Here is a 26248-nt window from a genome sequence, read left to right on the forward strand (position 1 = left end):
GATGATATTTCTAACAGCATGTTATATACTTTAGCTCAGGAAACTAAATAGTAATGGACTCGAAAATTAGATGAATCCATAAAGCTTCCAAGACAGTGTGCTTTTTCCAGTCCCCCTTTCCTCCGGTGGTCTCTTAAGCAGCTTTTTGCCTCCTTTGAGTACATGATTTGTAAAATAGTGCCACATTGTAGTCCCAACTGCCCCGCAGGGAATCCATGTGTTTACAAGTCTAGCAGGATCAGGAGGCAGGGATTGTTTTTTTTTCACTGCAGAGTAGGATATCAACTTGAAGAGTGTCTGTCTATTGGCAACAACATCCTTTGAGACTTGATTGGTAGTCCTGTAATCAATTCTTGCTATTGTGCTCTTGTAAGTGTGAGAATGATTGTTTTTTTCAGGAATTTTTCAATTAAATGGAAGTGGGAAAATGGGCAGAGGTTGGTGAGATCACAAGAGTCTGGGGCTGCTCTCTTTAGCACTTGAGCAGTGGGAGGGTCTGTCCTGCCTTGAGAGCATCCAGGATGGTCCTTCGGCTCAGGTAGATGTTGACAATGTAGAGAAGAGGTATGAGGGCACCTACTTGAAGAGACTTGATGACAGAAGAACATTCATCAGAGATGACATTGAGAGATTGTAGAATTTTGGAGTGTTCTGTATGTGAGATGTGGCTGTAGAAGGTTTGTTTGCTAGTAAGGCGATGAAAGATGAGTGAAAGAATGGAAGACAGTGTTGTGTTGTCTATGCTGGAAGTGATTTTGCTGGCCTTCTTGGTGAAGAAAGACTTATGAAATTGCATGTGTCGACTGATGGGGGATTGCAGACTCTGGTATAGGATTTGAGACTGATTTGTTCTTGGTGATTTTTTGTTGATGGTTTTGCAGTTCATGCCTTTAGGTTTGGTGATGGAGGCCCTGCGGACAAGATAGAGTACTTTGAGTATGGTGAGACCTACGCGCTGAGTGATTTGATTTGGAGAATTGAGTTTTCAGTGCAGCCTTGGTTTCTCAAGAGAAGCTGTATATGTGGAGGAGGATACTGACATCAACAGAGGGCTGGAAGAATGTATTCAAGTTGTTTAGTTATTCTTACAGGGCATCCAGGGGGCCATTGAGGTGCAAAACGTTTATTTATCTCATGTTGTTTGCCTCTTTTCAGTTGGTCCTAGTACTATGGTGTGGTGTGCAGGATGGCGAAAGGGCAGGCTAAGTGATCTGTCAATTTCAAGGCTATTGACCCTTGCAGTGTACAGTACGCAAATCTGATAGACTGGGGTACAACATTGTGGCCTCACCGTCAGTGCTTTGCTCCATCCAAGGCACGTTTTTTAGTGGGACCTGAGTAAGTCTTCTAGCCGGCCTGCCCTCTATTGTGGTCGGCCTGAACTTTGGATTCATCCGGTCCCTCACGACCTCAAGTAATCTTTTAGCGCTATTGACTTCTAAGCACTGTTTTTGCATTTCTTCTTTAAAAATTCATACCTCAACTTCTACTGATTGGATTTTAGTCACTGTGGTCTTGTTTTACTCAGATAAATGTTCTGTATTTTTTCTAAACTTGTATGGAGTCTTTTTGTGGTGTTTTCATTGTGTTACTGTGTGTGTGTGCGTGTATGTGTGTATGCGTGTGTGTGTGCGTGTATGTGTGTGTGCGTGTGTGTGTTTGTGTGTGCGTGTTGCACACATACTTTACACGTTGCCTCTTACAGTAAGCCTGCCTGCTCTGTGCAGAGGGTGAGCACAGGTTCATTTAAAGTGTGTATCTAGCTCACCTTGACTAGGATTGTGGTCCCTATTTGGACAGGATGCAAACCTCTGCCAACTAGAGATCCAGCACTTTTGCACCGCCAGACCATCACTTTTTTGACGTTCTGGTGGCGCAATGTGCCACAGCATATTTATAAGGCCATGTAAAGCCACTTAACGTTGCCTTTTCATGTCCTCATAAATATGTGTGCCTTTCAAGCAGAACGCTGCATGAAAGGGGTTTATCACAAGTGTTGCTGTTCCCACGCAACTCCCATGGAACATGACACATTCCCAGATTTACGAGATATCGTAAATCTGGGAATATGTCAGAACCTAACGCTAGCCCAGGGGTGGCGTTAGGAAGGCGCATCAAAGAAAAATGTTTTCATTTCTCCTTGTGCTTTCCTTTTTCTATATGTGCTGCATACTGCAGCACACATAGAAAAAGGAAATCGCCTGATTTGTTTGATTTTGGGAAGGTGTCCCTTCCTGCACAAAATCAATCAGCCCCGCAACGCAGGCACCCTTGCACCATGGTGAAAGGGTGCCTGAGTTGGCGCACAGCAGCCCATTGTGCGCAGGCACTGGGGAAAAGACAGGAATGTGCTGTGTCATGTAGATACAGTGCATTCCGGCCCTTTTGTTCTGACTTGACTGAGGTGACAGCGCGCCGCTCGGCAAGTTCACCACTGTTTTCTTAGCTTGTATTTACTTCTGTGCTGCTATGTGTTTTTAGCTGTGTTTTAAACGGAGAGTATTTTACAGTTTAAATAAAAAAAAAATTAAGCTTACTTGCGCATTTGCACTTCCTTTCCCGCCGGTCCCCGTTACACAGCAGCGTGTGCTGTTTGAGTGGAGGGACGTGGCTCCGCCTTTTTCCCCTTCTTTTCCGCTAGCTGGGGCATTACATAAACAGCATTAGTGCCCGGCCGCGCAGTGGCCGTGCCACCAGCATGCCTAAGGTGTGCCAAAGGCAAGTCCGTCTGCGCCCGTCCAAGTCAGTTTGTCGCCAGACATGCTGCCAATTTTGATAAAATGAGGTACACTTACGCCCGGAATGAGCTGCTAGCAATCAGGATGCAGGTTGGCAGGTGTAAACAATCTGGCCTGGGTGGTTTAGAGGGTCCTTTTGGCTGCAAATGCTGTGGCTTCATGTCTGTCATCCCGGCAGCTCCTCGCAGCCACCACTCTCCCCCCCTAGTAATAACATGACCATTTTCCTCCTAAACTACCACTGCCTGGCTAATTTTGTGGCCAATCTTGCAGCTTGTCAGCTCTCAGGACCAATGCATTCGGCTGGCCACCTGTTGGACCCAGTTTTCACAAATATACCTTACCTTACTGTCCAGCCCCCTGTCCCGATGGGATGGTCGGATCACTACCTGGTCCCCATGTCCATCCAGGGCATTGCACCTGCGTGTAATTCTGATAAAATGCTTTCCCTCAAACGCTCATGGCATAAACTGAATTGAGACCAATTCCTAGCCCACCTCTCCTCCACCACCCCAGTGCTACCAGCTGACCCTAATGAGGCTAACTCGATCTTTACTGATTGGATTAGCCAGCCAGCCAAACTGTCTATGAATCGTAAATTAAAATCCAACCCATGGTACAACACTAAATTAGCTGAACTGTGCAAAATCTGTAAAAGTTTGGAGAGAATCTGGAGAATGGATTTTGACCCGACCTCCATAGATCACTACCGGGTAGCCATAAGGAGTTATCACAAGGCCATCCAAGTTGAGCACGCAGGATTCTATGCTGAGCAAACCAGCAAGAGTAGCAACCCGGCAAAGAGTATCTTTTCGATTGTCTCATGCCTTAAAACTGAGAAATACGCCGCAGATCCACTGATCACTTCTAATCAGCAGTGTGAAGAGCTCGCCTCCTTCTTTGTCAGGAAGGTAGAAGACATTTATAAATGCTTCCCTACAGACCAATCCGGCCCTCCTGAGGTATCTTGCAACCACACCAATGTCACACTAGAGGCTTTTCATCCTATCCCTCCGGATCAATTACTTGCCCTATGCTCCAAAATCAAGTCGGGCTCTCCGGCCGATCCACTGAAGCCTGACCAATTTCGGAAAATTCTATCCACTATCTCACTTCCCTTAGAACATGTGATCAATGGGTCTCTCAAATCAGCGGTCGTGCCTACAGCTTGGAAACAGGCCAGGGTGATACTGCTTCTTAAAAAACCCTCCTTAGACCCAAAAAAGCCAGAAAACTTTCGGCCAATTTCCCTGCTACCTTGGGCCGCAAAGATCACGGAGGCATATATTAACTCCCTCCTGACGGACCACCTGAACTCCAACAACAGGTTGCTCCTGGCTGTGACAGAACATCTTTGGACAGCTTTGGATGCAGGGCAGACGTTGGCACTGATCCTTCTGGATCTCAGTGCCGCGTTTGATACAGTGTCCCACACCATTCTGTTGCGACGCCTGGAGGAGGCGGGAAACGTAGGCTCAGCCCTGAAGTGACAGGCCTCATTCCTTGCTGATAGGATGGTTCAGGTGATAGCTCCCCCCTTCACCCCTGGCAATCTTTACCATCAAGCAAGGGGTGCCACAGGGCTCTTCCCTGAGCCCACTGCTTTTCAATCTATATGTACAACCATTGGCTGTAGTAGCCAAGAGCAGAGGGCTGACCATGGTCTTCTACGCCGATGAGACACAGCTGGTGGTGGCTCTCTCCAGCGACTCTAAGCAGGACGCTCTTAAATTTCAAAATTATCTTGCGGCAGTCGCCGAGTGGATGACCGCCAACTGTCTCCAACTTAATGCTAATAAGTCAGAGGTGTTGTTGGTAGCAAAGGACCATGGTCTATGGAATGAACTCTGGTGGCCCAAGAGCCTAGGCATTGCCCCCTCCCCCAAGCAGGCAGTGAAAAACCTAGGGATTTGGATGGATGCATCACTCAACTTCCAGACTCAAACTAAAAAGGTAGCAGGAACCTGCTTTGGGCTGTTGCGAGTAGTCAAACCCATCCTGGGCTTCCTTGATGCCCCCACCAGGCAGATTATCATTCAGGCCTTGATTATGTCTAGACTGGATTACGCCAGCTCACTGTATCCAAGACAGAAATACATAGGCTACAGAGAGATCAGAATGCAGCCGCAAGATCTCTTCTTGGTCTGCGCAGAGCCTGCTCAGTGACAAATGCAATTCGCCGTCTCCACTGACTGCCTGTGGCTAGGCGGATTGAGTTCAAGGCTCTCTGCATAGCCTTTAAATTCCTGAAATGTGCCTCTGCTAATATTCTGACCAACCTGCTTCTACCCTGTGTTCCCTCCCATCAGCTCTGTTCCACGGGACAACACCTTGTGGTGGTTCCCCGGGTTAGAAGGGTTCGCGCCTGAGCTTGTTCTTTTCAGAACAGAGCAGCCATCCTTTGGAACACGCTACCTGCCCACATTCGTGGGCTTAATAGTTACCTAGAATTCAGGAAAGCCATAAAAACCCTCTCTTTCCCACTCCGTAGACCTCCCTGGGGCCCTCCCTGATCTTGTTCACCTCATTGCTGTCAGCGCCAGGACGCCTCTTTGCTGGAGCAGCTGTCGCACTTTATAAAATCCACTAACATAACATAAATTAGGACAGTGCGGCAAGAATTAGGCCCCCAATTTCTAAAAGCTTCCTTAATGGATTTTTTGTATGGGAGTTGTGAATTAGGTTGAAGTCTCCCAGGCATATGCTACTGGTGTTTTGGATGTGGTGGAGGTGATAGGATCTGAGTTCATTTTTGATTTGGTTGTGGTCTATGGATTAGATGAAAGAAGGCCGTTCTAGATACTGAGATATGGAAATGGGCAGAGAGGAGTTGAAATGAGTTCGATGCAGTCGTGCCTCTAAGTGTGCAAGGCCAGGAAGACTTTTGTATGCTTACAAGTCCCTCAGCCCCCCCCCCCACCCCCATCTTGGAATGCATTATCCTTACACGGTCTCTCTGCATTAAACAGGAGTTTGTTAGTAGGCAAATGGTGTGATTAGGGGTCAACCCTGTTATATTAATCAGGTTAAATACAAAGATGTCACTTTCGCTGTCCCAGGCATTTTACTGAATCAATGTCCCTGTGCTCACTAAAATTAGAAACACTAAGAGTGATAACATTACGATAAATTGTGGTTCTTCTTATTTTTTTTACCTGTTTCTGTTTTGCTCCGTCCGGTAGTTTAGAGGGTCAGGCACTGAGTGCAGGCCCCAAGCTGATTCCTGCGACCTGGCTGAATACTGCAATGGGAGCCACGCTCTGTGTCCTGAGGACTTCTACGTGATGGATGGATACCCCTGCAACAACTCTCAGACATATTGTTATGAGGGACGCTGCCAGACTTTGGATGCCCAATGTAAAGCTTTATTCGGAGAGGGTAAGCATCTATGGTGATTCCTTTCTTCTCCCCACCTTCTAGTGCAGAGCAGTCTTCAAAGGGGTTAAGCATCTAGAGTGACTTATCAAACCCTCAACCCGAGTTCATAGCTTTCTCTACATGGGATAAGCATTCAAACACACTTTGACCCAGCCTCTTCATTCAAGACTCCTCACAGTAGCCATCTTTCAATTTTAAAGGCCACCGGGGATGGCTTTTTTATAGGGTTAAGCACATGCAGTCACCCCTTATTGTAAAAACCTCCTCTTACTAAAGCAAAACGCATAGTCGGCACAGAGGGCCATGGTGGCCTTTAGTGCCCAATTACAGGTGGGCCTGGAACCACCCTGCAGCCCGTACCTGGAGTGACATCCTGTAGAGAGAGTAAAGGTTTCAGTGAAAAAACATTTCTCTCCCTAAAACCTGACTGAAATGGTGAAAAACATGTGGGAATTGGTACGTAAACTCCTAGGGACTCATTTTTGAGGCTGTGCATCGCTTTTACGCCACCGGTGCGTCACTTTTTGTGACGCAACAGTGGCGTAAAAAATGCGCCTTGTTGCGCCATATTTACAAAGTGACGCATCTAGGTAGATGTGTCACTTTGTAAACCCCTGCGCCACATTATACCTGCGCCAGGTATAATGTATGCAGGGGGGGGGCGTAGTGACGCAAGGAAGGGTCATAGAAGTGACGCTGTGAAATCTATGAGATTTAACTGCGTCACTTTTAGGATGCCGTTGCGTCAAAATCTTGCGCCTGCCTCACAGCAGGCGTAAGACTGACGCAGGCCCTTTCACATGGGGCTTGCCCCATGTGAAAGGACGCATTGCTGGAGTTGCGTCACTGTTGTGACTAAGTGTGGGCGGCCAGCTACGCTCCGTTTGCGGAGTGTGCGTAGTGCCGCCTACTCCGCATTTTGCGGAGCCGGCGGAGCCAGGCGGCACTACGCACACTCCGCAAACGGAGCGTAGCTGGCCGCCACCCGCCTCCCTCCCGCCCTCCCTAAATACTTTAAAGTAAAGGAATAAATTAATTTAAAACGCACTTACCTTGCCGGCCGCTGCCCGCCGCGTCCCCGGGGCTCGCTATCTTCCGTCTTCGTCTTCTTTCGTAATGCGCATGCGCGGGCGGCCGCGCATGCGCATTTTCTCGTGAGAAATGCGCATGCGCGGCCGCCCGCGCATGCGCATTACGAAAGAAGACGGAAGATAGCGAGCCCCGGGGACGCGGCGGGAAGCGGCCGGCAAGGTAAGTGCGTTTTAAATTAATTTATTCCTTTCATTTAAAGTATTTAGGGAGGGCGGGAGGGAGGCGGGAGGCGGGTGGCGGGGCTGGCGGCCGGGTGGTGTTTGCGGAGTGGGGCTACGCGGAGTGCGGAGGTGGGCGTAGTTTCTCGCCCACTTCGCGTAGCTCCGCGAAGCCCCACTCCGCCAACTCCGCCCAGGGTTAGTTGTGACACACTCCAGCAATGCGTCACTTTTGCGCCATACAGATATGTCAGAAATACTGACGTATCTGTAACTCCTTGCGACATGATGTGTCATACATTAAATATGACGCATCAGGAATGTCGCAAGGAGTGCGCACTGAGAAGGACGCATCTCTGCTTTCACGCAGCGATGCGTCATTTCTCATTAATGAGGCCCCTAGTGCCACAGGTAATGTCCAATTTCTCAATGACCATCGCCTGGTATAGACCATACCCAAACGTATTGATACCTTGGGTATTTTTCCTCGAGGAGCGAGAATATATAAGCAGCATTCACACAAAACATACAATGAGGCCTGAAATGGGTTAAACAAGGTACTGGCTGCATTTAATTGTGCAAAAATATGTTATAGGTCAATTAATTGGATCCGTTGTGGTGTCGGAGATGTTTCTTTATAATGCGCGGGATATCAAAGTTATATCAGCAGCATAAATACCGACAGCGTGTTACCATTATTCAAAGTAATGACAGCATCACAATTACGAATCTAATTACGTACCGGTAACTGTTAAGTTTGAAACTCTAATATTTCACGATTCTCCATTTATCGCTAGGGGTGTACTTATGTGATAAAGTAATCGCCATAATGGAGCGATACTATATGGTGACTTCAGCTATTTCTGAAATAAATCTCATTAAATAAAAGTTTAAACAATAATTATAAACTCGTGAGATTATTCTTGATCTTCTGGATTCGGAACCTGTCGTATTCTTGTTACAGCTGGGAAGGAGCCCCACAATACCCAGTCACGTGGCTGGGTCCACGCGGGTTCCCTTCTATATTTTGTTAAATAGGTTAGGTATATAAAAACACAATTCAATATGCACAACATCATTTTCCAATTTTAAAAGAATAGAACCATATAACGCACAAATACACATTTCAAATGACGTACAAACATAAAAGGACAACATAATTGACACATTATTATATGTGTAGAAAACAGCAAACCAAATCCGCACATAAGAAGTGGCCCATATTCATAGTCAGCGCCCAAACATACCTTAGCAGGCAACCCAGTCACAGGACCTGTAGGAAAAAGGACTGAAGTCCAGCCCTTGCCAGCTCCCTTTCAAAACCAGTGTTAGAGAATAAAACATGCCCAGTCAAGTGCACGTTAGAAATAGTTCTTCAGTCCCTTATCATTCACCACAGTCTGTAATCCATCAGTGCCTGCTCCCAGCTGCCAGTGATGCTAATATTCCTTCACGCTGACACTCCAGGTGGCTCCTGAAAGGATACTGTTAGGCATAAGGGGTGTCTGTTGCCTGCCTGATGCCTGCTATGACATATGCCCCTTCTGCCCTTTGAAGATGACCCTTGACTTAGAATGAGAAGACTGGTAGACCAGGAATCCTCAAGACCCACAGCCTTTGAGCCTGGTTGCCGTTTAGTCTTGTTCTGTGGTCTCTTTTAGCGCCGAGAGGCCTGTGGGTGAATAAGCTCTATATAAAACCACACTAACATAATATGTCATAACAACAAATGCCACATATGGGTCATGGCCTGGCCTGATGTCCACTGAATAGACAACCAGGAATAGAATGGATGATTTGAGCCCTCCTCAAGTGCGAGCCTCGTCAAACATATCAAGCCAGCTCAAAATCCTTGCTGCCAATCACAACTGGATCCACAGTAAGGGGCTTCCATTGTCTTTGTAGAATCGAAACCGGCCTTTGGTAAGCAATGAAGCACATGGGTCTTTCTGGACTGTCCATGGTTAATATTTCACAAACACATGGTGGTCCCATGGAAGCAAGTTCTGGCTAATTTGCAAAAAAGATTGTCGACTTGAAACAACTTTGTGAAGATTTGCTCAATTGTGCTTCGTGGTGTAATTACCACAAGCTGCTTTTCATTTTCCATGCTGTCTATTCAATTTCTGTTACACGTGTCCATAGTATGTACACTACATGAAATCCACAAACATAGTTACCCAGCTTTGTTCAGTTTGTTTCAGATGGGACTGATTTCCCCAAAATTATTTTACAGATGAACTCTCAATTCTGTTTAAAAGATATCTCAGTCTTAACTGGCCCAATGTGAATTAGATTGTTCTACTTGCTGCAAATTCTTTCAAAAATAGAATTAAAAAATCATTATTGGCCCTTATTGTACCCAAAATAATCATCGTAGAGAACCCTAAAAACTTGCAAGAGTTATTTGCTTTTATTTCGAGAAAATCATTACTGTCCAATTACGAATTAAAATGTACTTTTGTCACTGAAGTTATTAAAAAATAGAATCCATAATACCGCAAAGTACATTCGCATCAGAACAGTAAAGGGGTTCCCACTAGCAATTTTGATGTTGACCCCACATATTCTCTTAATACGCGCGGCATCCAGATTGCGGTGTCAGTCCCATCTCAGTGTAGTGTTGCTGCCAGTGGGGTGTACCACTGCAGCACACGCCCCCTCCCACTGTCTCTGCATGCTTCGCCCTCAGGCGTGAAGGGGCTTTGGTAGAGCCCATACGTAAACGTGGACACGTCCCCCTGTTAATAAAGAGCCCAGGGTCCTGGGCGTGGTCAGTTAGTTACTAGCCATTAAGTGTAACACGTGTGTCCTGTAGCCCTGCTTTCTAGGCCCTAGGCCAGGACACCACATTGGCGACGAGGCGGTGGTCCTCTGCCCCCACGCGTGCCCTACATCAGCGCGCCCTGTCGTCGGCGCCCCCGCTGCCCAGCAGCCCAACAACGAGCGGCCCTGCTCACGGCGCTCTGCCCCGGCATCCGGGATCGCCTGCCCCGGCCGCGCCGTCAAAGACTCACCCGGTCCGCCCTGTAGCGGAAGCGACCCGCCTGCGTGCTTGCAGCGGCCTGCGCTGCCCTCCGGCATTCCCGCTCGACTCCCGCCTGCCTCCTGAGCCGTCCGGCAGCCGTCCTCTTCGACGTGACCGGCGTGTCACTCCCAGGTACCTGCAGCGGCCTGCCCCGTAGGCTCCAGCAACCCCTGCGCCACGGCCTTCGCCCCCCCTGAAGACGCCGGCCCAGCGCGACCTCCCTGGTGGTCCCGCGAATGCGCAGGGAGCGCCTGGCAACACGTCCCCGACGTGCACCGTGCTTTCTCACGCATCTCGCGTGTCCTCGGCCCCGCGGACCCTGCTAACCCTCACGCTTCCAGCGGATCGGCGCCAGGGTGCGTCTCTAAAGTGCAAACTTCTTCCCACAGTGGTGTGGAGGCCACACAGTCTTCCCCTGCCTGCAAGGAGCGCCCAGACGTCCCGCAGAATCCTGAACTCCTTCCCACAGTGTTGTGGAGGCCACACAGTTTTCCCCTGCCTGCTAGGAGCGCCCGGACGTCCCGCAGAATCCTGTTTCAGCCGCCATGGCCAATGTACCGCCCCTGGAGCCCTTCTCCATCACGGGAACGCCCCCCTCGCAAGCAACACGGTGGCGCAAGTGGGTTGAACGGTTGGAGAACTACTTTATCGCAGCAGACATCACGGTGGCGCGGCGGCGCGCCATGCTGTTACACCTAGGGGGGGAGGCTATTCACGACATCTCCAAGGACATCACAGAGGGCAACCCACCACACACCTACGCCACCCTGCGAGACGCCATTACAAGATACTTCGAGCCTTTCACTAGCGCGGATTACGAACGCTTCTTGCTCCGACAAGCTCGCCAGCTCCCTGAAGAGTCGGTTGATGTGTTCTACGCGCGTCTCAAGAAACTAGCCAGCACGTGCAGGCTCCCGGACGCGGAAGACGAAATTCGCGCCCAATTCATACAGGGGTGTTCCTCTCTGAAGCTGCGAGAGAGAGTGCTAGAAACGGACACCATGCCCATGCGCGACATCCTCGCATTAGGACGCTCTAAAGAACTCTCCAAGGCTAGGGCAGCCCACATGGAGCCAGGTCCAGCAGTCAAGGTCAAGACAGAGCCGGTGTGCGCAGTCAAGTCACAACGTCCAGACAACCGGATGAGGCCTCAGAGGAAAGACCAGCCACATCAGCCCCAGTCCGCCCGCGATCGATCATGCATTTGGTGCGGAGGTGCCACCCCACACAAAGGCGCCTGCCCAGCCCAAGGTAAAATCTGCAGCGCGTGTGGGAAAGCCAACCACTTTGCAAGCGTCTGTTTGTCGTCGCAGCGGAAGAAGCAAAGCGGCCCGCCCAGGAGGGCGCGACAGGTAGCGCCACTACCAAACACGTCGAACAGCAGTGACATGGACGACGACGAGGAAGAAGCCGCGTCGGTCCACGTGGTACGCATGCTCAACACCCTGGCGGCCACGTCATCAAACGAACCAATGTGCACCGTCCATGTCCACAGCCAAGCAGTCAGAGCCCTCATCGACACCGGCGCGACGATAAACCTCATGGCTGCCAGTGTGTACCAGTGCCTGGAGGATGCCCCCACGCTTCACCCCACCAGAGTGCAAGTGTTCGCCTACGGGACCCGGCGCCCATTGCGCCTGTGCGGTGTGTTCCGAACAACCGTGTTTCACAACTCCATGCAGCTGCAGACAAAGATCTATGTATCCCAAGAAGGATCAGGATTCCTCCTTGGCTGCCAGACCGCACGTGAACTTGGACTCATTCACTTTGCCCTAACCGTGCAAGCTCAAGGTCTAGATCATCTGGTCGCAGAACACTCCTCGTTGTTCGAAGGTATTGGATGTCTACGAGGCCCTCCCGTCCGACTCCACATTGACCAGTCAGTGGCCCCAGTAGCCCTCCGGCACAGGCGGATTGCATTCCACCTCCGGCCCAAAGTGGAAGCCGAACTGAAGATGTTAGAGCAAGCCGGAATCATCGAACGGGTGACTGGACCCACCCCGTGGGTGTCCCCCATTGTCGTGGCCAAGAAGCCGAAGCAACCTGAAGCGGTAAGAATATGTGTGGATATGCGCCTCCCCAACCTGGCCATCAAAAGAGAACGTCATCTGACGCCAACCATCGATGACATCATCGGGGAACTCGCAGGATCCAAGTGGTTCTCCAAGATGGACCTGAGATTGGGGTACCATCAAATCCCGCTTCACCCGGACTCGCGTCCAATCACGACCTTCTCCACACACGCCGGCCTGTGGAGGTACACAAGGCTCAACTTCGGCATCTCAAGCGCCGCCGAGGTGTTTCAAAATATCATCCACAACGTCCTCCAAGGCCTCGACGGAGTACTGAATGTGAGCGACGATATCCTGGTGCATGCCCTGACTCTGGAAGAACACATCAGACGCCTCCAAGCTGTATTCAACCGTCTAAAAGAGAGAGGACTGACGCTCCACAAAGACAAATGCGAATTTTTGCGCAAAGACATAAGTTTCTTCGGATACAAGTTCTCCGATCAAGGGGTGGGACCCGACCCGGAAAAAGTAAGAGACATCCACAACGCGCCGGCGCCCACCTCCATAACAGCAGTCCGCAGTTTCTTGGGCATGTTGACATACTGTGGACGTTTCATAAAGGACCTGTCCGACCTAACTGGACCACTCCGCGACCTCACGAAGTCGAACGCCACCTGGAAATGGGGCCTGGAGCAACAAGAATCCTTCATGAACACGAAAGCAGCCCTGTCAGCTGACACGACACTGGCATATTTCAACCCACGGAACGAGTCACAACTGCTGGTTGATGCCAGTCCCACCGGTCTGGGAGCCGTCCTGTCACAACGGTAATCATGCGGAGAATGGGCCCCCGTGGCGTACGCCAGCTGTACCCTCACGCCTACCGAACAACGCTACTCCCAAATTGAGCGGGAGGCCATTGCTATTCTGTGGGGGTGCCGCCATTTCCACATTTACCTCTATGGCCACCCTTTTTCAGTAATTACCGACCACAAACCCCTCATACCACTCTTCCAAGGCTCTTCCTCCCGCCCACCCCCGAGGATTGAAAAGTGGGTGCTGCAGCTGCAAGACTTCCAGTTCTCTGTGGAATACCGGCCCGGCACAAGTAATCCTGCAGACTACCTGTCCAGACACGCCCGACCTGTCACCGACGCGGAAGCCGCCGAGGCAGCGGCCACAGAGGAGTACGTTCGGCTAATCGTCGAAAGGTCAAGGCCACGTCCCATGTCCCTAGAAGAGGTTTCAAGAGCCACTAAGGACGATGACTGTCTCCAGATCGCGATCCATGCCGTGGAATGCGGGGACTGGAAGGCGCTCCAGAGCCCTGCGTCCTTTCGCACCTCTGACGCCCAAGCCATCCTGAAGGCCCTGTACCAGATCCGACACAAACTGTCGGTCTCCACGGAAGGATGCCTCCTGAGAGGCCCCCGCCTGGTACTACCCAGCAGCCTGACCCAACAAGCCGCCTTGCTGGCACACGGATCACACCAAGGGATCGTCAAATCCAAAAACAGACTCCGGAGCAAGGTGTGGTTCCCCGGGCTCGACAGAGCAGTTGAAGAAGTAATCCATAGGTGTCCGGTGTGTCTTGCGACAAGCCTTCCTAACCCTCCGGCGCCCGTGGTAACCGAAGAAGGCCCCACGTCCCCGTGGGTGTGGGTGAGTGCAGACTTCGGCAGCCTCCCCGGGGGCAAGTACATGCTCGTTGTGGTGGACGATTTCTCTCGCTACCCGGAAGTAGAAATTGTATCGTCAACGGCAGCCTCGGAAGTGATACCAAAATTCGAAAAGATAATTGCCACCTACGGGCTCATGAAGGAAGTCCGCACTGACAACAGACCCCCATTCAACGGCAACGAGTTCACAGAATATCTCCAGAGCCAGAGCGTTAAACACAGACGGATCACGCCAAGGTGGCCTCAGGCCAATGGAGAGGTCGAGAGACTAATGAGAACATTGAACAAAACAATACAAATTGCAGTTGCTGACTGCCAGTGCCTGGAGCTAGCCATTTACCAATTCCTCCGAGAATACCGCCTGACCCCACATTGCACTACAGGAGTCTCCCCAAGCCGACTCTCATTCAATCGAGTCATGGCGGACACCATCCCGCACCACCCAGCGTGGGAGCTCGCCCCAAACCCGAGAAACCGGTCCATGGAGCAACGCGCCAGAACCAACCAGGAAGCATCCCGACGGAGAAGAGCATCGGACAGCCCGATACAAGTCGGAGACAGGGTTCTAGTGAAAGACCGCCACCCCGGAGGAAAGTTCCGTCTGCCCTTCGAATTAAACCCATGGACTGTGACAGAGATCAACGGAACCATGGTCACCGCTGTCAGGAATGGGGAATCTGTTACAAGAAACATCTCGTTTTTCAAGCTAGTACCAGACCCTGACCCTGACCAGGACGAGTGGCAACCGACCCCCCAGAGGCGACCATCAGGACCGGAGGAAACAGACGCCGCAACGGATCGAGCTGAAGACACCACCCCGAGCGTCCACGCCACGGAGAGAACAGAGGAAGAGTCCAACGTCAACGACACCAGGGACACAGAAGAGCCACCCACAGCTACGGGAGAAAGCCGAAGCCAAACAAGATACAGCCTGCGTCCGTGTCCAAAGCCTTCCCAGAGGTATTGTGACTTTGTGGCACAGTGCTGGCATTAAGCTGATCGAGATGGCTGACCCCGCCGAGATTAAAGTAAGACTGTTCTGTTTTGATATTCGAAATGTTATAATTGCCACCAGTTGAGCAGAGACTGAACCAGAGACAGTTGGTGAACTTTTTTGCTTTCCGCAACCAACCCTCACAGCATGTTTGCTGACCTGATAGACTATTGAGTATTTGTGTGCTTGTATCCAGTTTCTTTTTCATTCCTAGGTAAAGGAGGAATGTAGTGTTTCTGCCAGTGGGGTGTACCACTGCAGCACACGCCCCCTCCCACTGTCTCTGCATGCTTCGCCCCTCAGGTGTGAAGGGGCTTTGGTAGAGCCCATACGTAAACGTGGACACGTCCCCCTGTTAATAAAGAGCCCAGGGTCCTGGGTGTGGTCAGTTAGTTACTAGCCACTAAGTGTAACATGTGTGTCCTGTAGCCCTGCTTTCTAGGCCCTAGGCCAGGACACCACACTCAGCTCCCCCCGATGTTTTGGCTAGTGCCAACCCTGTCTATTTCACTCCATGGTCTAGTTCTTGTGGCACCAAAAACCCTTCCTTTGGCACCACTGACTACCATACTCCTATAATGCAACAAAAATAGTGTATGGAAAGTAGTCTTGGAATTGTAATTCTGAAAGCCTATTGTGGAGAATATTGGGAAGGGAATTACCTCTCAACTAATCAAGGCTCTGATAAAGAGCATTTGCCTTCATTTGTTATGGAAGGCAAGGTTACATTGTCACCATTAGGATGGATGAATGTTGTAGTGGGTAATTGATTAAGAGACATAATGCAAAAAAAGTCTTTGCCCAACCATTTCTACATCCGCCAGTTCCCCTTTTCATTTCCTCCCCGTTCTTTTCCTTCTTCCCTTCTCTTCTAAAGGGGGGTTCCTATGAACACCTAGCAGCATTATTTCATTTTCTGTTGTCAATAATTATGATTTGTAGGAGCTACAAGGGCACCTGATATCTGCTTCAAAGACGTCAACGTGAATGGAAATAATTACGGGAACTGCGGCGTATCTGGGGGAACGACCCAACCGTGTGCATTAAAGTGAGTAACTTGGTGACATATTTGATTTTTTTCTTGTCAATATATTATGCTTTTCCGAGTCTTGAATAATAAGCTCAGTGCCTATGCCATGATAGCTTTAAGCATCATGCGGTCTCTTCAAAGGAGCCTATATAGCTTATAGGACACAGTGTACCTTGACAGTTCAGTTCAGTTTATTTATGATTCAGAACTTCGATGAGTTCTAAATATAAATATACAAAAAAAAGAAAAAGAATGACAATGTATCAGAGCATAATAATCTTAATAACAGAATAAAATACAATCAGGGACATAACAATTATAGTTTCACTATGCAATAAAGGTTAAAAGCAGACATGACTCCATATAATCACACAACCTAATGTATAAAGTGCAGGTGCACATATATTAAAACCTTTCCACAATTGATTTTGAAATTGTGCAAAAACTACATAATACTTTGCCCTTTTAATATTCAAACATCCACCTTTATACAATTCAGGTACCCTAAGAATCAATTTACAATTATAATAACATATGCTACGCAGCAGGGACCATTTTTGCCTATCAGAACTAAGCATATTGTGGGGGGCGGCCAAATGACACTTGATTTTACATCCTTCCCTAGGTTCAAGTTTCTAATATGGAAAGTAAGCTACCCATCAGGGATTGTATTTGGCATACTGAATCTAAACACAACATTATACACCTCTCTTAAAAGCAGTGGTGGCTGGTGACATTTGAAAGTGGGGTGGCGTAAAATAATTTGGTACTGCACTGTGGCGAACAACCTACGGGGAGTTCAGGGGGATTCTCCCCCGAGGAAAATTTGAAAAGAGTGGACAAATGGTGAATTTTCAAGCAAATTTGAGGTCACAGAAACCCCTCTCGACTAATTTACAAATGTCCACTTTCACCTCCCCAATGTTAATACCAATGAGTGGCTGAACAAAGTGCTGCACCTGACATGCGCAAAGACGCCGTCGGACCAGGCATCCTGTCTTCCATGGTTTTACTACCCCTATAAGAACAACATTTCAAGTGCTCAGTGACAAAGGCCTGCCAGAAATGTTCCATCTTCTACAGATGGGTGTCTCATAAAGTAATCAGAAAAACTCCACCTTGTGACTAACATAACTGAACATGTTGGTATTGTTACTAATTGCAACCGAACCGCACTGTCCAGTGTTTCACATACTGTTTTCAATAAATGTTATTCTGCGGAAGACACAAATGTTATTAAAGCTAATAGCACCTGAAATAAACATGCAGTATAACAAATACAAAAAGCTGTCTATGTGAACTTTGTCAATTCAATTCAATTTTCAATTCAAATATAGCTTTATTCGATTTTAGCAAAGGAAAATCATAAAAGCACATTTAATACATCATAATAAAATGAGTTCAAAACTCAAGCGTAAAAACATGAAATTTGGGAATAGAAGAAAAAGTATAAGATTAAACAAATTATGGCTGTCGGGGATCAGAAGTCAGTCAATTCATAGACGCTCTGCACCTTACTGCAAATTTCAAAAAGCTAGCAGCTGCAGTAATTGTAAGTTCATCTTCGAGCATGTATAGCTTGAGTAAGGCTGGCCTACATTGTCTTAAGCCCCACAGTTTCAAGAGTGGGAGAAGATGTTTCTTTCTGCCCCAGTCATAAAATTTGCAAAATAAAAGGACGTGAATGTTGGATTGCTTGGAAACATTGTCACAAGGACAGACCACCAGAGTAGTAGACCAGTCATTTATGGTGGGGAATGCTAATAGACGGTAAAAACAATCCGTCCTCATCCTTGTTAGCAACATTCTCGTGTAGGTTGAAAGAGTCGGAGAAAGATAAAAGGGAATGCCAACATCATAAAGTAAGAGATTGTGGTAAGCAATCGATGATTTATTACCTTCGAGATAGGAGCGCCTGTCAACAAGTAGACCCAAACAGCAAGCCTTAAGGTCCTTTTTAGAAATGGTTTGGCACATAGTCGGGTTGACGTATAAATTAGCCAAGTCCAACGATGTTAAAAATTTCTGTACATAGGCAAGCCAAGGTATTTTTCTTGAATCAGTTAAGGCCATACAGTCCTTAATTACGTCTTGGTTAAGCACCGTTTTTTCCGAGGTCCATACTTTGTGCCATAGCAGAATTGGTGCGACTTTGATTGTATCCGAAATATGTACCCGGGCGAGCTCATTGTGACAGACTGTGGTAGAAATAGATCGAGGAACAGCCAGCAAATATCTTAGGAATGCGTTCTCGCTGGATTGTATCTCTCCACAGTCCGCCAGACCCCAGATACCAGCTCCATATGTTGCAGTGGAGACGCATTTAGCTGCAAATATTTCCAACAAAATCCTAACCGGTTTCCCATCTAGTTTTGTGGCGAATTTCTTTAAGGCACCAATTTGCCTGATAAAAGCCAAGTTTCGAGTGTGGACAGCGCTTTTCCATGAGCCTGTACTACTAAAAAGTATGCCCAGGTAAGTGAAAGTTTTCGTGAGGCTGATCTTGGATACATCAATAAATGTATTGCAAGAAATGTTCTTTTTTTTACTGCAACACATAGTAAAAGTTTTGCTTACATTAATCCTAAGACCTCTCACACCCATGAATGTTGAAAAGGCTGACAATGCTTTTTGAAGCCCTAGTTGGGTCCTGGACATGATGACAGAGTCGTCCGCGTATAAAAGAATTGGAACTGCGAGGCCATTTATTTTAGGATAATCAACATCTAGTTTGGCCAGGCAATCGGCAACACTGTTAATATACAGGTTAAAAAGAAAGGGGGCAAGGATGCAACCCTGCCTGACCCCCTTTTTGATAGGAAACTTGCCCGTACAGGTTCCATCCTTTCCATAGCGAACCTTGGCCCCGGCTCCTCGGTATAGTTCTTTTATGAAGGCAAGTATGTTGGAATCAACTCCCATATCAGTGAGGGTAGACCAAAGTATACTGTGGTTCAGGCAATCAAAAGCAGAGCTTAAGTCCACGAAAGTCATATATATATTGTACCTTTTTGCCATCACATATTTGTCGATGATCAGAGCTAAGTTTAGGCATTGTTCCACTGTCCCGAGACCAGAAACGAACCCATATTGGAATTTAGACAAAATGTTATTTTCCTGAGCCCATGATTGCAATTGGTTCAACAGGACTCTCCCAGCCACCTTCATCATGGAGTCCAATAAGGAAATTGGTCTATAACATTTTGGGTCCATTCTTTCGCCTTTTTTAAAAATGGGTATTATGATCGCTTCTTACCAGGTTGCGGGGAATCCTTTGTGGGCGTAGGAGTTGAGGACATTTGTTACAATTGGTGCCCACAGTTGAATGTTATCTTTAAATAGGTCTATTGGAATTTCGTCCGGGCCGGGCGCTTTGGCATTGGAGCTTTCAAGAATGGCCAATTCCACTTCTGAGTGGTTAAAGTAGATCGAAAGCGGGAACGACTCTGTGTGGTTGCTTTGCGGCTCATTACTCTCCGTTGATGGAGTTTCAAGGTTAAGTGGTTCAATCTGGTCATCTAATTTATACAGTTCGGTGAAGTGATTTATCCAAACTTCTTCCGTGATGGCAATTTATATGAGGTCTGTTGACCTGTCACTGAAAAAGGGGGCATTGACCTCCCTCCAAAAGGCCGTATTGTCTCTTAAAGTGCTTGCTTTTAACAAAGCTTCCCAGGCAGCCGTTTTCAATTCCTTTTTCCTATTTTTAATTGCCTGTTTATAAGCAGCACGGGCGGATCTTATTTCCACCCGATTTTTTGGGGATTTATTCAGGGTGGCCTTCAGAATGTTATGATTGTTTGAGCACTCGTGGTCAAACCAGCCAAAGCTCTTGGACACGCTGTTTTTATTATAATTTCTGGTCAAATTTTTCCTGATTTGTAAGGCGATTTGGTCGAATGCAAGGATGATTTCATCTGGATTGGGAGGGTATTCTAAGCAAGACCGGAAAAGATCAGGGTCAGATTTGATCAGATTTTCAAGGAATTTCGATGTGTCAGTTTTTGCCCATTTTATAATGTACCCATTTCTCGATGAAAGAGATATAGAGTGTGAGTAAAGATTTTCTATATCGCTCCCAAGCTTGTTTCCACTAGAAGGGGAGTATATTTTGGCACTAATAGGGTAGTGATCGCTCAGAACCAGCTCCTCTCTCCTGATTTCTCGGGCATCGCCTTGATGACTGTTAGACAAGAGGATGAAGTCTATTGTCGTAAGCGATCCCCTTCCATGAAATGTAGGTTGGAAGTCAGTCGGGGGCACTGTTAAGTCATTGAAGAAGCCCAGATCCCATTCATGTAGTAAATTGTTCAGTTGGGATCCCATAATTGAATGTTCAAAATGGGTAGTATGTTCACCATTTGGGGCTCTTAGGTCACAAACCCTAGTTCCACTGTGTGGGCATAGATGACAATTAAAATCTCCTAATATGACTAAACGTCTATCTGAACAGGACCCTCCCATACCCTTCTTTATAAGTTTGGAGAGAAACTCTATAAATTTTGGTTGGTCGTCTCTCTGTGCGCTATTATATAGATTTATAATGAGAGAACTGATAGCCTCCTTCCCAGACATTTTGAAGGCCTGTAGGGAGGGACCAAAGGACAACAAATACAAATACAAAAAGCTGTCTATGTGAACTTTGTCACCAGAACCCCTACTGGGATGGAGCATACATATCACTGAAAAAATATAATTTTTCTCTCTCCACACTCTCTCTCTCTCTCTCTCACACACACACACACACACACAAACACACCCACACCACACACACACACAATAAGTAATACAATAATTGGTTCTATTGAGGGTAGTGATATAAGTGTACATAAATCTGGGGGAAGGCGCGACTTGTTCACAATGATCTAAATAAAAGCATCAAGAGCCCCACCCAGTAGCTTTTCGCAGCTATGAAGTGCCAGAAAAGTGTTTCTTGTCCCCGTCTTCGTCTTTTTTTTTCCACAACTGGCACATCTGATATACAGACAATAGGTATTTTTGCCTGATTACATTAAAAAAATGTTATCGATCTAACGTTACATGCATTGTGGGAACTAGCCTAAAAGCAGACACTGTGCCCAAGACGGGTTTGATAGATGTGATCGTTTTTTTTTTGTGTTCAATATCTCTATTATTTTTAAAAAGTAAGAGTTTATACAATTATAATAAAATGCAATACATTAGGGCAAAGTAATCAATAAATAATAAAAAAAAAACTTAGGAGAATACATATACTAAAATAGAATCCATGACAGGAGAATATCGAAGTAACAAATACTACTAAATTAGTGTATATAATATAAAAAATATTTCATATAGGAATGATAACAAAAAATTAACTGATTTGCACATACTTCAAAAAATATCAGAAGGAGAAAGAGAAGAAGAAAGAAAGATAGGATAGAAAGAAGGAAGAACAGAGAAAGCAGGAGAGAAAAGAAAGAAGGGACAATATATATATAAATAAAATGATAGGTAACTGGTTAGATAAATAATTAGATAGATAAATAAATAAGTGATAACTGATAATTTGGGGCACCCGCTGCAGTGGAAAAAAGAAATGAAGAAGTAGAGACAAAAGGATATTGGGCTACCAAACCTTGCGAGGACAGCTTCATATACTTATCAAAAGACCTCCAAATATTTTCAGAGATGGAAGGAGTACAATGTTTCTCTTCAACAGAATATGAGCCCCACAAAGAAAAGATACTCAGGCCCACCAAGTATGATAAGACTGGAGATTTAAGGATTTCAACTCAGTTAAAATAATTTTAACAGCAATGGATATGAGGAGATCTAACAGCTGCATATCAGACCCAATAAAATCGTAGGTAACGAGAGCTCCACTGAAGTATCAAAGATTAGTGAAAGATGTTTCTGAATCAAATCCCAAAAGGAATGTAATAACGAGAATTCAAAAAACATATGTTGGTGAGTGCCTGAGATCAAATTGCAATTCCAACAAAGATCATTGTCCCTTAGTTTCATCTTGTATAAGCGAGCCGGAGTTCAATGCAGGAGATTCATAGAAAAGAATTTAGATTGCATAAGAGAAGGAGCAATCTTATTCTCTAATAAAGTCTTCCCAATTAATTGTCATGACTCTTGTGAGATATGTTTGAAAATATCACTATCAAAATGATGGGACCATTTATCTTTGGTAATAGTAGCCTGAGATGGAGGTGGCGCAGAAAAAAACTTGTTTATCTTCGAGGCAGTATGACCTGAACCAGACCACATAGATAAAAGTGAAATAGTAGTTGGAATCATAAAGATGTTTGACCAACGTCAGACCTCTATTAGCCCAGGAAGCCATTGTAACAAGATCAATATCAGTAACAACTTTAGAATTATACCATAATGAAGACCATATCGATGTATGAATAGGCTTGGAGACTTTTTTATCAATACATGTTAAAACATTAATTGTGTCAGAAATAATACGGCTTGAATGCAGTAGCATCAATTTAGAAGCAGTTAAAAAGGAAGGGGTAGAAAGAGGTATACACAGCTCACGTTCAATATATAGCCATGGGGGAATATGGAGGGGGAATATGGAGGGAATCCAATAAAAATCAAAGAGCACCCCTGAGACGATAAAAAGGCAATCTGATACATGTTCCAATCTGGAAGATTACATCCACCCAAAACAGCTGATTTTCTAAGATGTTTATATGCAATTCTAGCACGCCTGTCACTCCATAAAAATGTTGATGTAAGTAAATCAATCTCACGGAAAAAGGATGAGGAGAGTTTCACAGGCAGCAAGGAGGATAAAAAATTAATAATTGGAGTTATCATCATCTTAAGAGTTTGAAGTCGTCCCCACCAGGAGATGTATTTTGGAGACCAGGAGTATAAGAGGTCACTAACCTTCACTAGTATATGAGATTTATTATAAGAAATAGTATCTAAATCTAATTATTACTAAACCAAATTCCTAAGTATTTAATTTGCGTTGACAGCCATTTAAAGCCAGCCTCACCCATGTGAGAAGGGAAACATAATGCATTAAAAGGGAGCATTTCCGTCTTATCTCTGTTCAGAGTATAACCTGAAATTGTAAAATAAGGGTAGGGCTAAGACCTTCTTTCAAGATTTGCCCGGCGCTAACCGCCTTTGTACCATTCAAATTACCAAGCAATGAGGTAGGCGCCGGAGACCAGAAGGCAGGAAACAGAAGTTTTATTCCGACGGAGCAGAACACATCAGATCGGACAACAAGGTATCGTCTCGAGGTGCTCTAACAGCCTCTCGGAGGCCTGGCCTCTTATACACTGGTTTATGGCATGTGACCTTTCTTTATTACAATCAGAACATTGTGAAGTAAGGAAAGAAACATCCCCGTAATCCTCGTGTCAATCCCACCCCCATATACCTCCACAATAGAGGTCCTCAACCTGCTGATAAGAGGAGGGGGTCATCACGCAGCTGAGTATTCCGTTGAGTCTTAGGATGTGTGCGCCTGATCATATCCCAGGGGGTGGGGAGGTCTTGATCAATAGAGGGTCCTTTGAAGAAGGTCGACTTCATACAATAAGGGGCAGTAAATGATATCTCCCGGCTTAGGCGATGGCCTCGGACCTGTGTGGGCAGCTGGACACAGGGGAAGGGGTCATCAAAGGAGTGGTATTCATGCCGCATGGACAATCGGGCGCGGAGGGAAGGTTTACCAACAGAGGGGCATTCATGGGAGGAGAGGAGATGCTGGTCAGGCGCAGGCGTGACTCCCAAGGACAGGGTCATGCAGAAGGGTTATGCTCATGAGGGGGAGGGAGGGGGAGCCAGGGTGCGCGGAGGATGCTTGCTGGGTGAGAGGGGCGCGCTGGCGACTGATTGTGGACAGGGAGACCATGATACCTAAAATGGCGGTCGTGCATGTTGTACGTGGGTGACAAGCTGGCGCAGATGATGTTCAGTTCGTAAACTAAAATTCCACAGTCCTCCCTTTTAACATGTCTCGCCAACTTGTCAGTTCGGATTTATCCCCATAAGGCCTCGTATTTCTACTTCGTAGAGGGGACTCATGTGCTCAGTTCGGAAGTCCAAAGTCTTTGGGCACATACAGTTAGAAACGAAGCTGCACAAGGAGGGTAGACATTGAATACCCAAGCAACACCCACATAATATCACAACAGGTATCAGTACGAAGGAAAACAGCCTCCAACCCCAGTTCCTCAAAGTGTCCCAAAACCAGCTCCCAAGCGACCATCCTTCCTGTTCTTGGTGAACCTCTGAGGAAAGTCTGTGGAGGTGTTCAATGGCTTTGTAGACTGAAGGTGAATTATCTGGCACGTAGGTGCAGCAGCTAGATCCGATGATGCGGCATGCTCCTCCTCGATCGGCTAGGACCACATCTAAAACGAGGCGGTTTTGAAGGGTCACAAGGCGGACCGCCTGAAGCTCCGCCGTGTTGTTAGCGAGGATGCCAGCCGTGATGTTGATCGTTGTTTCTACTGCCTGGGTCAGGTGTCGGATAGCGCGGCTGTTTGCCATTGGGCCCCACAGAGGGACAAGTCCCTTTGCTGCATCTAGGAACTGTGCTCCAGTGGAGTCGGCTTGTCCAATGTCATCTGCACGCCTCTGCCGGTGGTGGTTGGCAGGGGCTACATATGTGGGTGGAAGGACGAAGGCAATGTAACAGGTGCCCTTCCAACCTTTCGGGAGCCAGGTGTAAGCCTTGGTGCCACACACAAAGTACATATTTGGAGAAGCAACAAAGGAAGGGGGGTCAACTGAGTCCAATGTTCTGGTGATTCGGCAGGCACTGTGACCCACCAGCTGTGTTCCATGGCCTTCGAGACACACAATACCTGTGACATTGATAACAGACAGGGCCACCGTCAGAGTGGCGGTAGTTTGTTTTTGCAGATGAGAGAAAGTGGTTCTGGCTGGATTGTGGAGCACCTGTACTTCGACTCGTTCTTTGGCTGGAATATCTTTAAGGAAGGTGGCGCCCGTGAGCGCAGGACACAGGGCAGCAGAGGTCTTTCCGGTTTTGTTCAGCCAGAACCCAGAGTAGAAGTGCGACACTGTCTGGCTGGAGGTGGCGTTGTCCTTGTGGCTCTCTTGCATGAGGATCAACCAGGCGAGGCAAGAGCCGTGAACTGAAAAAGGAGAAGGGATGAAGGGGATGGAGTGTCCCGTAGCATGCGGGAGCAACCCGCAGATCCAGCAGTTCGTAGCATTTGCAGCAAGGTTGTGTTGGTGCAATAGTTGCACGAAGGAATTGTTCCAGAATTCCCTGCACCTTTCTCGGAGCTGAGGCGACAGAGAGATTAGGTGATGCTCTTTCAGGGGTGTTGGTTGTGCAGTAGGTAGCAATGCCTCATGAGCCGGTGTGCTTTCCTCCAGAATCCAGAAGGAGGTCATGAGGAGGAGGCAGAAGAGGAAGACAATAAAGAGGGCGATTGTCTTTGATTTGTGCAAATTGTCAGTCTTTGGGTTCCTATAGTGGGTATTTCCTGTTGCTTCCATCATCTTCTTATCTGGCGCTTCCATCATCTTCTTATCTGGCGCTTCCATCACCTTCAAGGGGCTCGGTAGCGGGCAGAACCACAGACTTCGTTTAGCTTCTCTCCCGGCAACCCTTGGTTGTGCTTAGGTCACCGTTCTGAGATTCAACTTAGTCCGTGGCCTACTTAGCCGAAGCTCCCTCCTTTCGACGCAGGAAATACCCTTCTCTGGATGGCACAGTGGGATCAGAGAATTTTGCAAGTTCGAGTGCCTCAGTATCGGGATAACAGTTCAATATCGGTCGGTCTTTGTTCAGGAGCTCTTCTTGGGTGCTGACGCTTTCTGTCGTGGCCAGGTTTGCAGAGACCTTCCGGCAGTGATGTGCGTGCAGCCAGTGCCTCTTCCCCTCCACTCGAAGCGCCGTCCGTGTGGTAATCAGCACTTGCCAGGGGCCCGTCCACCGAGGTTCCAGACTCTTGGTCCGTTGGAAATTTCGTATTAGAACGAAATCTCCCGGTTGGATGTCGTGGCCGGGGCCCCTGGAAGCATCGGGGATGGCCTGCTGCACCTGTTGATGAATGACAGACAACGTTTTAGTTAACTTGCACAAATAATCAGATAGTAGGACGTCCGGGACGTCATGAATGGAGGTCGGTTTGGGAGCAGTCCAGAGATTCATCGGT

General features: G+C 47.3%; 1 protein-coding gene across 1 annotated transcript in view; it reads left to right on the forward strand.

Annotated features, from left to right (window-relative positions):
- LOC147712256 (disintegrin and metalloproteinase domain-containing protein 9-like) overlaps nucleotides 1–26248 on the forward strand; it is a 1115055-nt gene that overhangs the window by 593438 nt on the left and 495369 nt on the right. Inside the window, exons 14-15 of the mRNA XM_086922984.1 lie at nucleotides 5921–6116; nucleotides 16022–16127. Of these exons, the coding sequence (XP_086779110.1) occupies nucleotides 5921–6116; nucleotides 16022–16127 (302 nt within the window). The remainder of the gene's footprint in view (nucleotides 1–5920; nucleotides 6117–16021; nucleotides 16128–26248) is intronic.

This window comes from Lissotriton vulgaris, chromosome 5 (genome assembly GCF_964263255.1).
Source record: "Lissotriton vulgaris chromosome 5, aLisVul1.2, whole genome shotgun sequence".
NCBI lineage: Eukaryota > Metazoa > Chordata > Amphibia > Caudata > Salamandridae > Lissotriton > Lissotriton vulgaris.